The 13,119-nt window shown below is 30.8% G+C and overlaps 2 protein-coding genes across 12 annotated transcripts in view; one reads left to right on the plus strand and one right to left on the minus strand.

The window, feature by feature from the left end:
• Positions 1-13,119, minus strand: part of LOC102611411 (zinc finger CCCH domain-containing protein 62-like) — a 116,978-nt gene that overhangs the window by 91,258 nt on the left and 12,601 nt on the right. The gene's annotated exons all lie outside the window — the stretch shown is intronic.
• On the plus strand, positions 8,524-12,964 carry LOC102610627 (putative disease resistance protein RGA3). Of its 5 annotated transcripts, none has more exons than XM_025097713.2 (6): positions 8,524-11,480; positions 11,656-11,723; positions 11,790-11,936; positions 12,020-12,145; positions 12,218-12,399; positions 12,496-12,964. In XM_025097713.2, exon 1 carries the CDS (start codon positions 8,639-8,641, stop codon positions 11,456-11,458), a length of 2,820 nt encoding a protein of 939 aa, XP_024953481.2. In that variant the 5' UTR covers positions 8,524-8,638; the 3' UTR covers positions 11,459-11,480; positions 11,656-11,723; positions 11,790-11,936; positions 12,020-12,145; positions 12,218-12,399; positions 12,496-12,964. The 5 variants fall into 5 exon arrangements, with proteins under 5 accessions (XP_024953481.2, XP_024953489.2, XP_052300493.1 ...); XM_025097721.2 differs by having other exon boundaries at positions 11,834-11,936; XM_052444533.1 differs by having other exon boundaries at positions 11,868-11,936.

A 13,119-nucleotide genomic window follows, 5' to 3' on the forward strand; every position in this document is an offset into this window, starting at 1 on the left:
ATAAACTTAGGCTACTTCTATAATAAATCCATAACAATATAGACAATATAACCATTATACAGAATTTTTAAAGAATACAAAACCAAAAAAAAAAAAAAGAACTCTCGAAACAATCTACTGTGCATAGACCTTTTTTTATGTGCAAGAATTAACTGTGTGCGTCTTATAGACACAATATTAGTGTAACAAAAGTGAGGTCCCAGTCATTCCGTTGACTTGGTGTCAATATCACCATCTCCACTGAGAGCAGATAGGCAGATGTTAATTCACCACTTGGGAGTCTAAACAGATAGTCATTCATCTGAGAAGTGGACATGCCATTAGTCCCAATCTGTTGCCAAACAACATAAGTGCAGAAACCACAACAGATGAAAGTTTTTTGTCCAAAGCTTAAGCAGATCATGGTATTCAGCAAATGTGGGGCAAGACTTAAAATGAAAGATAAAAGAATGGTAAATTTTGCACCCAATAATAGCCAATTTGGATGTCATCTTGAGCACTATCTAAAACATCAACAAAATACCTATAAGGTGATAGCATATGCTTTCCCATAATTGCATATCATGTCGAAAAAGATCAAAAAATACCTGCATCGAGCTGGAAGGAAAATCTTAATATGCAAGGATACTTATCGTGATGCACACTGTCACAGTAAGTCATGTAACAGCTTTAGGGGAATTGGAGTGATTAAGCTAGTGCCTATCTATCATGATACAACTATATAAGATAATAGTTACTTATATTGCCACAAAAGTCAAAACTAGATATTTTGAATACAATCATCTTTGGTTGATTATCTTGATGCCTGAAAAATGATTATTTTGATTTTATCTAGCATTCTACTCTTCCTAAGTTCCATTGCTTTTTTTAGCTTCCAAACTTCACCACCATAATCTTATATAAAATAAACAACCAGCAAAAGTGCTAGCAAATTCAATGAGTTATAGTTATCACAATTCACAACCAAGATGATATAAAGAAAAATTCAAGCTTGAAATTAGATGGCGAAGCAAAAATCCTCAGAAAAATATCACTTAAATTTTCTCTTGAAAAGCATCTAGTAATGCATCCAACATAATTTCCTCCACAATGAACTAAGTTCCACCAAAAGCATCAGATGAAATACTTTATGATTTAAAAATATGAATATTTTTATACAAGTTCTTATCCTCAATTCTGACTCAATAATTTTGAGCTTCTCATAAATTCCAAAATGTTGCAAGGCAAAACGGATAAAACAAAAGCAATAATTGGGGCATTAATCTTTAGATCGTCTCAAAAGAGTTGCTAGAACCACTATTCACTCTTTGAATTTTACAGAGCACATATGAGCCAGAAGGAATTCTACATCAAACCGGCTCTTGATCAAAATCTCAACTACATATCAAAGCCAAAATACAAATTTCAAAATCTAATACTAAAACTCTAACTCTTCCAATAACTATGCATAATAATAACTCAAAATAGGCCATTGAAATGAAAAATTAAGAGACATTTTATTACCAAGACTTTTGAAAATCCATCAAAAGTCAAATAAAAAGATCATTTGACGGCTTTCTGTACCGCAATTGCCGAGTTATCATCAGGCCATAGATCGCTCTCTTGCTCTTTCCTCTGCAACGACTTTCGCTCGAGTTCCCTCCACTTGTTGATTGCAGCTGTGCAGATAAATCTGGTACCAACAACAAAAAGCAATCGAAGAACCTTTGTGCCGGGGGGCCCGCCGTCATCCCTTTTTCTGTCATCTTTCTCTGCAGTGTGTGTGTCAATTACTCACTTCGTCATTATCTTAGCGATTGTTTGGCGGCCGAGAAACGTGAAAGAGAGAATATAACCGGTTGTAGAAGTTGTCAGTGGCTGATGGAATTATCCAATAATTAATTTTAGCCGTTAGATTAAATTTGAAAGCATCCAACGATTTTACTGAAAAAAGACAAAAAGCGTCGTAAGGTACAACTGTGGCAACGTAGGTGTATATATATATATTCATTCAGTTTAACTTTTTATTTTTTAATAGTATATAAAAATTATTTAACCGAATTAGGGGTAAATTTTAACCTTTCATTGGGCGACAAATTTATTTTTTCAAACACGCTATCAATTCTGAAGGAAGAAAAAATCATAAACACAGTGACAATTGTTTTGCGTGAATGCAGTTGTCTTGCAAAAAGAAAAGTAAGCTATTCAGATTTCTGACCGATGGACTGAAACTGAACCATCAGCTGACCTCAAACGGGCTGGGCTGTGAGAACTGAGAACTACTATCTCACGTAAGCTATATTTGGTACATAGAATTGGATATGATTAATTATTAGAATTAGACTAGTTTATAATGGATTAGATTAGGTTGGATTATATATAGTGCTGACTTATATTTGATATGGTATTGATTGAATTATGCTAAATTAAATTTACAAGAAATTAAATAGTATTTACATTAATATTTGAATTTAAATATCAACTGTTTATAGATATTTAACAAGAAATATTATAATTAATTAAAAATAAAACTTATAAGAATTATACACACTCAAAAATAAAGAAGTATAAATTATTTAAATTATAGGTTATTTCAAATGAGATATATCATTTCATTAAATAAAATAAATTAATTATTCAAATAATAAATTAATTAATAACCTTTAAGTAAATCATGAATAAAAAATAAATTACTTAATTAAAAACAATAAATAAATAAATAGTTTTTAAGTTATAAATAAATGATGTAATAAATTATGGAAGATATTATAAATGGACAAATATTTTTCTTGACATTATCTAGTTCTAACTAAACCCTCACAAAAATTAGGATTAGCAATCCCATGAATTTAGGATTAAAAATTGAATTTAGTCCATTAATACAATCCAAGTGAGCATGCCAAACATGGTATTAATATTTTGTCCCAATAATTAGTTCAATCCTACACTTAATCCTAGCTCCCAAACATAACCTTAAAACATAATAATAATAATAATAATAATCATCATCATCATCATAATAATGACAACAATGACGGCGACCGTGGCATTTAAAATCAACACAAAATTACTTAGTAACAAAAATTTGATCAGCTGGAGTAATAAAATGAAAGGTAAAATTTGACGAAGAGAAAGATTTAACTAAAATAATATTAGTTTGTCTTATTTAAAGAGTCTTTTGGAAAATAATTTATTTTTTTTCACTCTTCTATTTACCACATAAATAAACATATAGACATTTAAAGAGTAAAATTTGAAGAGTATTTTGATGATACTCTTGAGATTGCATTGAATTTTACATTTGATAAATGTTATTATTAAAGTATTGTGATAATATGAAACATAATTGATTGATATGATGAAAAAAATATCATTTGTATGATTTTATTTGGGGAAAGAATATATTGACTAAATTGTAAACTAATAAAGGGAGATTGCCAATTTCCCCATCTTGTAATCAATATATACCATTTACCCCTTGTTGTTTTTATGATAACTAATAACCCTCTTGACAGAATAAATCTATAATATTACCCATATTTTCAAATACATTTTATTTATATTTATTATAAATTAAATAAATCATATGAATAGAAACTAAATAAAAAAATGAAGGATTAAAAAAAAGAAATATACGTTTTGATGTAAACAAAAAAATTAATAGTAAAATTTTTATGTACTTTTTTTATTTTGTAAACATTTTCTTAAAATAAATATTTTACAATATTTTAAAATTAAATGTAAAAATTACAAAAAATATTTTATTATTTATTTTCTAATAATTTTTTATTTATCATTCAAGTTTTCTTATAATAATTTTTAATCATTTTATAATAATTTTCTTATATATTTATTATAAGAAATGTTTATAAAATAAAAAAGTACAAGAAAAAATATTTTATTATTAATTTTTTCACATCAAAATATATATTTCTAATTTTTAATACTTAATTATTATTTTAATTTTCATTCATGTCATTTATTTAATTTTATAATAAATATGATAAAAGTTTATTTGAAAATAGAGTGATGATATGGCTGCAAATTCTTGTACAAACTGATTTGTCATTAATTCATTAGTTGAATCAAAATATAAAATAATAAAAATAAATCATGTGGACTAAGAGATATTTAATCCAACTAATTTTATTATGTCACATCAATTTAAACAAAATAAATTTATATAAGAGTTTGTACCTATATTATTACTCTCAATAAGAGTAATATGATAAACTTATATTATCAAGAGGGTTATTGGCTATTATAAAAATAGTAAGGGGGCAAATGATATATATTGATTATAATAGGGGGAAATTAGTAATCTCTCATTGATAAATATGATTCTTCATATGCAACAATATAGATTACAATAAAAATTCGCATGAGTATGATCAATCCTTACAACAACAATGAAAAAAATACTTGATATATTTTTTAGGATATTATTTGTTGGTTTTCAAAATATTTCATTAAAATAAAAAACAACGATACTCATATTCATTCAAAAGAGAAAAAACATATATGTTATTCAAAATTGAACTATTGAAGTCTAATCGTATTTCCAACCAATTCACGATATATATCTCACAAATTAATAAATAACCAATTTAATATCTCATTATTTCATCTAATAATCCTTCCTCTATATATAAAAAAATTAGAAAAAGAGGGCTGTTTGCCTATTCCTCATTTATTGAAAAATGAAGATCAAATCTGGAAAACAAGACACGTACGACATGCCATTTTAGATAATTAAATTGATCTGATAAATTGATTTCAGGAGTATGATACATCGGTTGAGATAAAATCAGATGAATAGGACGGTCAACAGATATCATCCGTCCGATTAAATTGTATACTATTTGGAAGAGGATTAATTTGGACATGTGTGGCATGTATGGAAGGTGGTTACTATTAGAAAAGAGTAGTGCTACATATCTCAAATTTTTTAGTCCAAATAGCTATCTCAAATGACATGTTGTTTATTAATTGATTGGTGGAATAATATAATTAATTTACTTGAATCTTATAAAAAATTATCAATCAGTTAATAAATATTATATAATTTAGGATAGTTATTCGAGATAAAAAATTTCGGATATCTATCATTTTAGAAAAATGATTTTCTCTTTAAACCAATTAGGAAAGCACTACAAAGATTCCCTCTGTGACTTGTTCTCTCATATTGATAAACGCTCTATGGGTCTTCAAATCTTTGTTACTTCTTTTGATTTTCTTGGTGTTCGTGTGGTTCTTAAAGTTCGTTAATTAGTCTTTGACTAGGATTAGGTCTTAATGATTTGTTTGGTATATATGCAATAAATCAGTCTTAACATTACTATATAAATGATGCATTTACTAAATAAGAATCAAAATGAGATGAAAGTGGAATGAATTAGAATTGGAATAAGCTGAAATTAGAATAAGCAATTAAAATAAGAATAAATTGTTTATTTAAATTGAAAGAATCGGAATCGAAATGAGTTAGATTATTACGAATCACTAAAAAAAATTTAATTAATTATTATCTTAATTATTATTTTATATTTATCATTATTATCGTTGTTGCTGTTAATAACAATATTACTATTATTATTAATGTTACAATAGTAATTAATTATGATACTTTTTATCATCATCATCACCACCATCATCAATAAGTCATCAATCTCATCATCAACAACAACAAACCATCGTCATCATTAGATCGGAATTGTGGCTATCAGAGATGAAACGGAGACGAAATCGAGACGGATCAAACAGAGATGAAAACAAGATGGCCCAAACAAAGATGAAGCCGGTAACCAGTTGTTGCTCCATAGTCAACAGACCAACAATGACAAAGATGGTGGTTGATTTTTGGCAGCAACAGTAAGGTGTGCCTGCAATGGTGTTCGGCTGTATGGAGATTCGTACGAGTAGTTTAGGCTAATGGGATTTGCTTTTATATATATATATATATCATCTAAAAAAAGGCATTTGGGGAATATTATATATTAATGGGGGTAGAATTGAAACTCGATCAGTCTCCCATTCTCAGCTCCATAATTCTCATTTTGATTCTCACTCTTATTTTGTGAATTAAGTGCAGTTAATGATCCGATTCTTCAATCCAAGAAGTAAACACACCAAAAGTATTCCCCTTGATCGTCTCTTTTCCATGCAATGTAGAAGAGGAAAAGGTGAAGGGTAGTGCCGTAGTAGTTAGTAGCTGCATAAATACGGTAAACTTGGGCTCAGCTTACATTCATCGCAGATTTGTTAAATTTTCTCCAAATATCCATCCTCTATAAACAATAAGATAATGAGTGAGTCAATTTGAACTTACCAATACTCAATATATTTATATGTTTAAATAAATTCATTATTAAAATTTTAAATTTTATTTTTTACTCACTAAACTTATTTATATACCTAATATACCCTTATTAAATATGTATTAATCCAGTTAGCGATCTTTATCTCTCTTCTTTCTTTTTTAATTTTTCTATCCTCTATTGTTGACTTGTTGCAATGGCTTTTTTTTTTTTTTCCCTCAAAACTGAAATTCTCAAACCAATCATGAAACACTAGAAATCATGTATAGAAATATAAAGATAAACTTGATCTCAATTAAAACTCAAAATTTTTATGTCAATGAACGTGCATGGATTCTTGTTTTTTTGAACGGAATACAAAAAATTAATTTAGGTTAAAGAAAGAACGAATGGCAGAAATCTCCAAAAGGACGAGGGCCGTAGGGAATTTTTTCTATTCAAAGAGGGCATAAGGATAATTTTATACTCAGTTTTTTATTCGGTAAAGAAATGAGACAATTTTTTACTCAATTACTTATTCAAAGAAGAGGATGAAGTCGAATCTCATCCTCTCCTCATTTTCTCATTTTAATTTTTAATTTTATTTTTATTTTTTAGAATTATTGATGAGTAAATAATAAAATCTAAATTATAAAATATTAAATATTAAAAAAATAATAAATATCAAAATATTTATATAAATATACTATGAAACTTTCATGTGTAATTAAATAATTATAATCTTAAATTAGCTTCGATCAGGCCTTAGCCCATAATTTTTGTTTTAAACTTTTATTTAATAAAACAAAAGCTAAAGTAAATTTGTAAAATCTAATTTCTAAAGTAGCCAGCCACCCAGCACTCCACTGCAGACATTCACGATCATTAGTTCATTTATTTCATTATAGATATAAATTTTTTTCTTTTTATTATAGGTTTATGAAGATTGATGCAGATAATTATTTTGATATTTTATATTTTGTAGTATAACTTTTTTAATAGATTAATATTAATGTAAGGTGTAAATAAATTTTTTATTTTAATATAATTAAATTAAGTTTAAAAAAAAAAATTCATTATTCAGAATGGAGAACCTTTGGCGATTCTTTGTTATTTTTTAGAGAAGAAGCGATGATCTCCTCGAATAATTCTGCTGGAGATGATAAAAAAGTAGAATATAAAAAATATACTGAGAAGTTAGAGTCCCTTCCCAGTTCCCATCCCTCCCCCTGACCGGTCCCCTACCTATAAACGGAAGTAAAAGTCTTTCTATTTATCAATATATCTTGGAAAGAGAGAGACGCTTAAAGATATAATGTTGGGCTATAATAGTAATTTAAGGTAGCGTTTATTTTTTGGATTGAAGTGGGAATTCTGAGGAATGAGAATCCTGGGAGTGTGGAGTGGAAGTGTGAGTAGGTTGTTTACTTACACTGAAATGGAAGTATGGAATAGAGATCAGAATCCAATTTATGTGTTTACTTTGTCTTGGATTGGGAGTAAATAGTTTCAAATTATAATTTTATCCTTATTTAAAGAATTATAATTTTTAATTACAAAGCTAATAAAAAATATATTTAATGAATAAATATTTATTTTATTATATTTGTAAATTTATAATAATTATTAATATTCTTAATTATGAACATCACATTTTTTTATTAATTTTAATTCTAATATAAAATGAAACGTTATTTTATTTTATTTAATATAATTATATTAAATTTAAATATAATTACATTAAATTTATTATTATATAAAATAATAATATAATATTATTTAGTACAAAATTAATATTTTCTTAGAATAAATTATTTATTATTATTAATATTAAATAAATATAGTACTATTATTTTTAAAATAAATACAATAATATTATATTTATTAATTCTCTATTAATATAATATTATTATTTTAAAATAATTTTAACTTAGAGTCAATATAAATTATTATTTAATTAAATATAATAATATTATTTATTTTATTTTATTAATTATAAAATATTAAATTAAATTAAAATTAAAAAAAAGTAGAAAAGGAAGAGGTGGGAGTGAGAATTCCCACTCCCACCTCCCCCAATGGAAGTCCCACTTCCACTCTCCACTCTAAAAATAAGTGGAACCTATAAAATAAGATACCCAATTCCTCGTTAAATAAGTGAAGTAAATACTGAAATAAAAAAAATTCACACTTTTCACCCCCATTCCATAAAATAAACACGAGATAACAAGAGTACACTTTCGTAATAAAAAATTATATGGTAAATGGGTGCAGAATTATTCGAAAAGCACAACAAATAATCCAATTTTTGCTCATCTCTCTTGAATCATCATTATTCATCAGTTATACTACCACCGTTCAATATGTTCTCCAAAGCCTTGGATCAGTTGGCTTCAGTCCGCAGAAAGATCATCGATGAAGAAAAGGCGAAGATCCAAGAACTGACCAACAAGTTCCAGGACATTCGAGCCGTGCTTGACGATGAAGAAGTCGGACAAGTGGGGGTCAACGGTGTGGGAGGTCGCTTAGTCGAACTTAAGAAGATGTTCTTCGACATTGACGACGAGTTGGATGAGCTGAACACTGCTATCTGGAATGCTTCCATGCGTACCAGAAAGGTACGCTCCTATCTGTTAACTTGTCGGCTTCTATTTCTGCGTCGTGACGTAGCTTTGAAGTTAAAGAATCTGAGTCAAACACTAGATGGGTCTGGGTTGAAGAGTAGTGACCCTGCAGATACAGGAGACATAGAACAAGAACGACCTATGATCTCTGTTGTTGATTCATCACAGGTTATTGTGAGAGATGGGGAAAAGAATAGACTACTCAACTTACTGTTGTGTGAGAGTAGTGAAAAACAAACGACCCTCCCTATTATTTCTATCGTAGGGATGGACGGTTCCGGAAAAACAACTCTCTCTCGGCAAGTCTTTGACATTGATGCTGTCAAAACCCATTTCAGCAAAAGGATTTGGGTGTCTGCGTCTTATCCTGAGATTAGGATTGCCAGAGCAATTCTTGAATCTCTTAAAGATGGTGTATCATCGGATCTAGTTGAAATAGATACTGTGTTGCAACAAATAAGTCATTATATTCAAGGAAACAGGTTTCTTCTTGTCTTGGATGATGTGAGGAGTAGATATTTCAATTATTGGCAACAATTGATGTACTCTCTTAAATCGGGTTCTGAGGGAAGTAGAATTTTGGTGACTACAGGCGAGGCGAATGTCGTAAATAAGATGGGAAACACCAGGATGATCTCACTAGGGACACTGTCTGAGGAGGCTTCTTGGTCTTTGTTCTGTCTAGTAGCATTTTACTGGAGGAGAAGTGATGAGGAGTTTCAAGAACTGGAACACATTGGTAGACAAGTTATACGTAAGTGCAAAAACTTGCCTCTTGCTGTAAAGGTTATAGGAAGCCACTTGCGTTTTAAACGAAACATTGGAGAGTGGTTAAATGTCTTGAAGAGCAAGATATGGGAACTTAAACTAGCAGATAAAGAGCATTTTTTGCCTCTATTATTGAGCTATTATGATTTGCCCTCCGCATTGAGAAAATGCTTCTTGTATTGCGCCATCTTTCCAAAAAACTATGAGATAGAGAAAGATAGATTGATCAAATTATGGATGGCTCAGGGTTACCTTAAGGTAGAGGGAAGAGATGATATGGAGTTAATTGGAGAGGAGTTCTTTGAAAGCTTAGCATCACGCTCTTTACTCCATGATTTTCAAAAAAATGAGTTTGATGGTAGAATAATAAGGTGCAAGATGCACAATATAGTTCATGATTTTGCTCAGTTTCTTACAATAAATGAATGTTTCAATCTAGAGGTCAATGGTTTTGAAATGTGTCCATTAGAGTCTAATGAAAATATTAAGCATTTAATGATAAAGTTTGAAACAGAGCGCAAGTTCCCTACTTCAGTTTATAATAGAAAAAGATTACGCAGCCTTGTGGTTGAGCGCGGAGAGGGTTTTATGACTGGCATAAATCTATCTGCATTATTTGATAATTTGACATGTTTGAGGTCGTTAGATTTGAGTAACCAGGATAATGGTTTTTATAATGTCATTAAGCGAGTTCCAAGAGGAATAAGAAAATTGTTACACTTGAGGTACCTTAACTTGTCTAGGAATAGCAAAATAGCAGAACTGCCTGAGTCGCTGTGTGACTTGTATAATTTAGAAACCATGGAGCTCAGTTGGTGCATCAGTCTAAAAAGGTTGCCTCAAAGGATGGGGCAGTTGATCAACTTGTGGCATTTGGTAAATGATGGGACTTCACTGAGTTACATGCCAAAAGGAATTGAAAGATTGACTTGTCTTCGGACCTTAAATGAATTCATTGTCAGTGTTGGAAGTGATGATGATAAAGCATGTAAACTTGAATGTCTGAAAAGCTTGAACCATCTTCGAGGATCCCTTAAAATTAAAAAGCTGGGAAATGTGAGTAAGGATGAGATTAACAAAGCAGAACTTGGGAAAAAGGAAAATCTCCTTGCTTTGTATCTAAGCTTGGAAAAGGATCGGGAAAAGGGGAGTACGAATAAGGATGATGAGGATGCTCTTGAAGGTTTACAAGTACCTCCAAATCTAGAGAGATTGGAGATATTTTACCATAGAGGAAACACGCTATCCTCCATTTTCATAATGTCATTAGCTAAGTTGAGGTCGATGTCATTAGATCGTTGCATTAACTTGGAGCAATTGCCTCGTTTGGGAGAATTGCCATCTCTTGAATCACTTACTGTAAGGAATATGAGGAGGCTGGAAAAAGTGGGTAATGAATTTTTGGGAATAGATGAAAGTAGACTTTTGAGGAAAGATGAAGGTAAAGTTTTGGGAACAGATCGAAGTAGGTCTTCGGGCATAGAAGAAAGCAAGCCTAGCAAACCATTTGTTGCTTTTCCCAGGTTGAAATCTCTTGAATTTCAGAAAATGAAAGGATGGAAAGAGTGGAAGTATAGTGTTACAACGAGTACGTGGCCACATGATAGACTCATGCCACGTCTTTGTTCCTTGACAATCGGATTCTGCCCGAAATTGGAGACACTGCCTGATGACTACCTTCCTCAGTTGCTGGACTTGAAGATTTTTTCATGCCCTAAGCTGGAAGAACGTTATAAAGAGGGAACGGCAGAGAGGGGAAATATCTCTCACGTCCACTTATATTTCTCATGATTAATATTCTACAGATGCACAGGTAATCTCTTCTCCGCATTTTTTATAGTTTTATTTGTAGAATCAAATCGGAATTAGGTTTCTAAATTACATGTTCATTGTACAGCTTATCATGATTTTGTATTCTTCTATCTTATTGTCACCGCTTATTCTTAATTCAAAGTTATCTCATGCTAAATGTTTCCTTTTCTTTTCAGGCTACAGGGAATGGTCATACTTGCAAAATGTATTGTGAAAGATATGTATACCATTGGAAAATATTAAGGTGTGACAATGTCCATTAGCTCGCAATTTTTTGTTTTCTTGATCAGTTGTTACCCTATTTTTTCAGTCTAAATAAGGCTGTAAGTCTAATGCTGTGGATGACAAACCTAGACAATTTCATCTTATTGAGTTCATTTTTCACAAGAATGGTATGAGAAGCATACAAGAGATGACTGAAATGTTACATCTTCATGCCCCAAAGATCAATTACGTGGTAAGTCATCCTCTGCAACTGCTATCTACTCATTCTGGATCTTGATTTCTCAATTGGAAAGCGGAAAACATTCTTGTATGCAGGATTGACTGCCAGGCACATTAGCTAATGGATAGTAGAGCAGAGCACTTACTCAGAAGCATTGGAAGTGGTGCCTGAGGCTGAAACTTTCCTTTTGAATCAGAGAGAAAATGTGATGAAGTAAATGGGTATGTCTTTGGTACTAATTAACCAAGCTTAAAACTTATTCTTATAGCTATTTTCTCTTTTGCATTTTACAGTTTCAACTCCTTTACCGTATCGTCCTTCAATCTTGAGGTACTAATCAGAGTGCAATTCAAGTTTCAAAGCAAAAATGGAGACTGCATTGAAGTCAGAGAGGGTGCAAAAGGAAATGATAAGATGCTTTGGATGGGCTATTGACAAACCTTGAATAGTATGACATTGTCTGCTTTAAATGAAGGTCAGGATACCTTTTGTTCTTGAGTTCTTGTCAAAAGGCGTCATATTGTATAAGAAATGAATTTGTATATGTAGTTTAATGTTCCTTTGAAAACAGGCAATGCAGGAATTTTGACACCCGATCCTCACCTTTTCCACCCTTGATATCTTCGAATGGTGAATCTTTGCTGGTACAATTAATGACAGGGAAGCTCTCCCTTTATTAAAGCCATACAAGGAAAAAGAAAATGGATCATTCAAGGTTTCCAGTTGCTGGATGAGGGCAGAGCTGATTGAAGCCAGTTGGGAGGAGTTGTAGGATGTCCAGAAACTCAATGACATTCATCACCCTTTGCTCTGTCACTTGGCTTCTGGAACTGGGTATATTTTTGTCGCTCGTTTGTGTGTCTTGCACAGTGAAGGTAGAAGGTTGAAGCCCATGAGGGTGAATGATATGCTGTTGTTACCTTTTATCTTTGTTCGATATACCCAACTGATCTTGCTTGGTCTTGGATACAGTTTATTTTAATGTAGCAACTGATGGGTCCTTTCATTTTCATCTTATTCAGTAATCAATGTTTCTCAGATCTCTGTGGCCTCTTTTGTATTGCACTGAATGATATACAAATGTTAAATGAAGGGCTCCACTAACCTTCATTTTTTTATGATGCTCACTTAGTTTTGAATATGGGAGAAGGATTTGAAGACGTGAAGCACCAATAGAGACTGTAACAATGAGGCA

The sequence above is a fragment of the Citrus sinensis genome, chromosome 7 (assembly GCF_022201045.2).
Source record: "Citrus sinensis cultivar Valencia sweet orange chromosome 7, DVS_A1.0, whole genome shotgun sequence".
Lineage (NCBI taxonomy): Eukaryota > Viridiplantae > Streptophyta > Magnoliopsida > Sapindales > Rutaceae > Citrus > Citrus sinensis.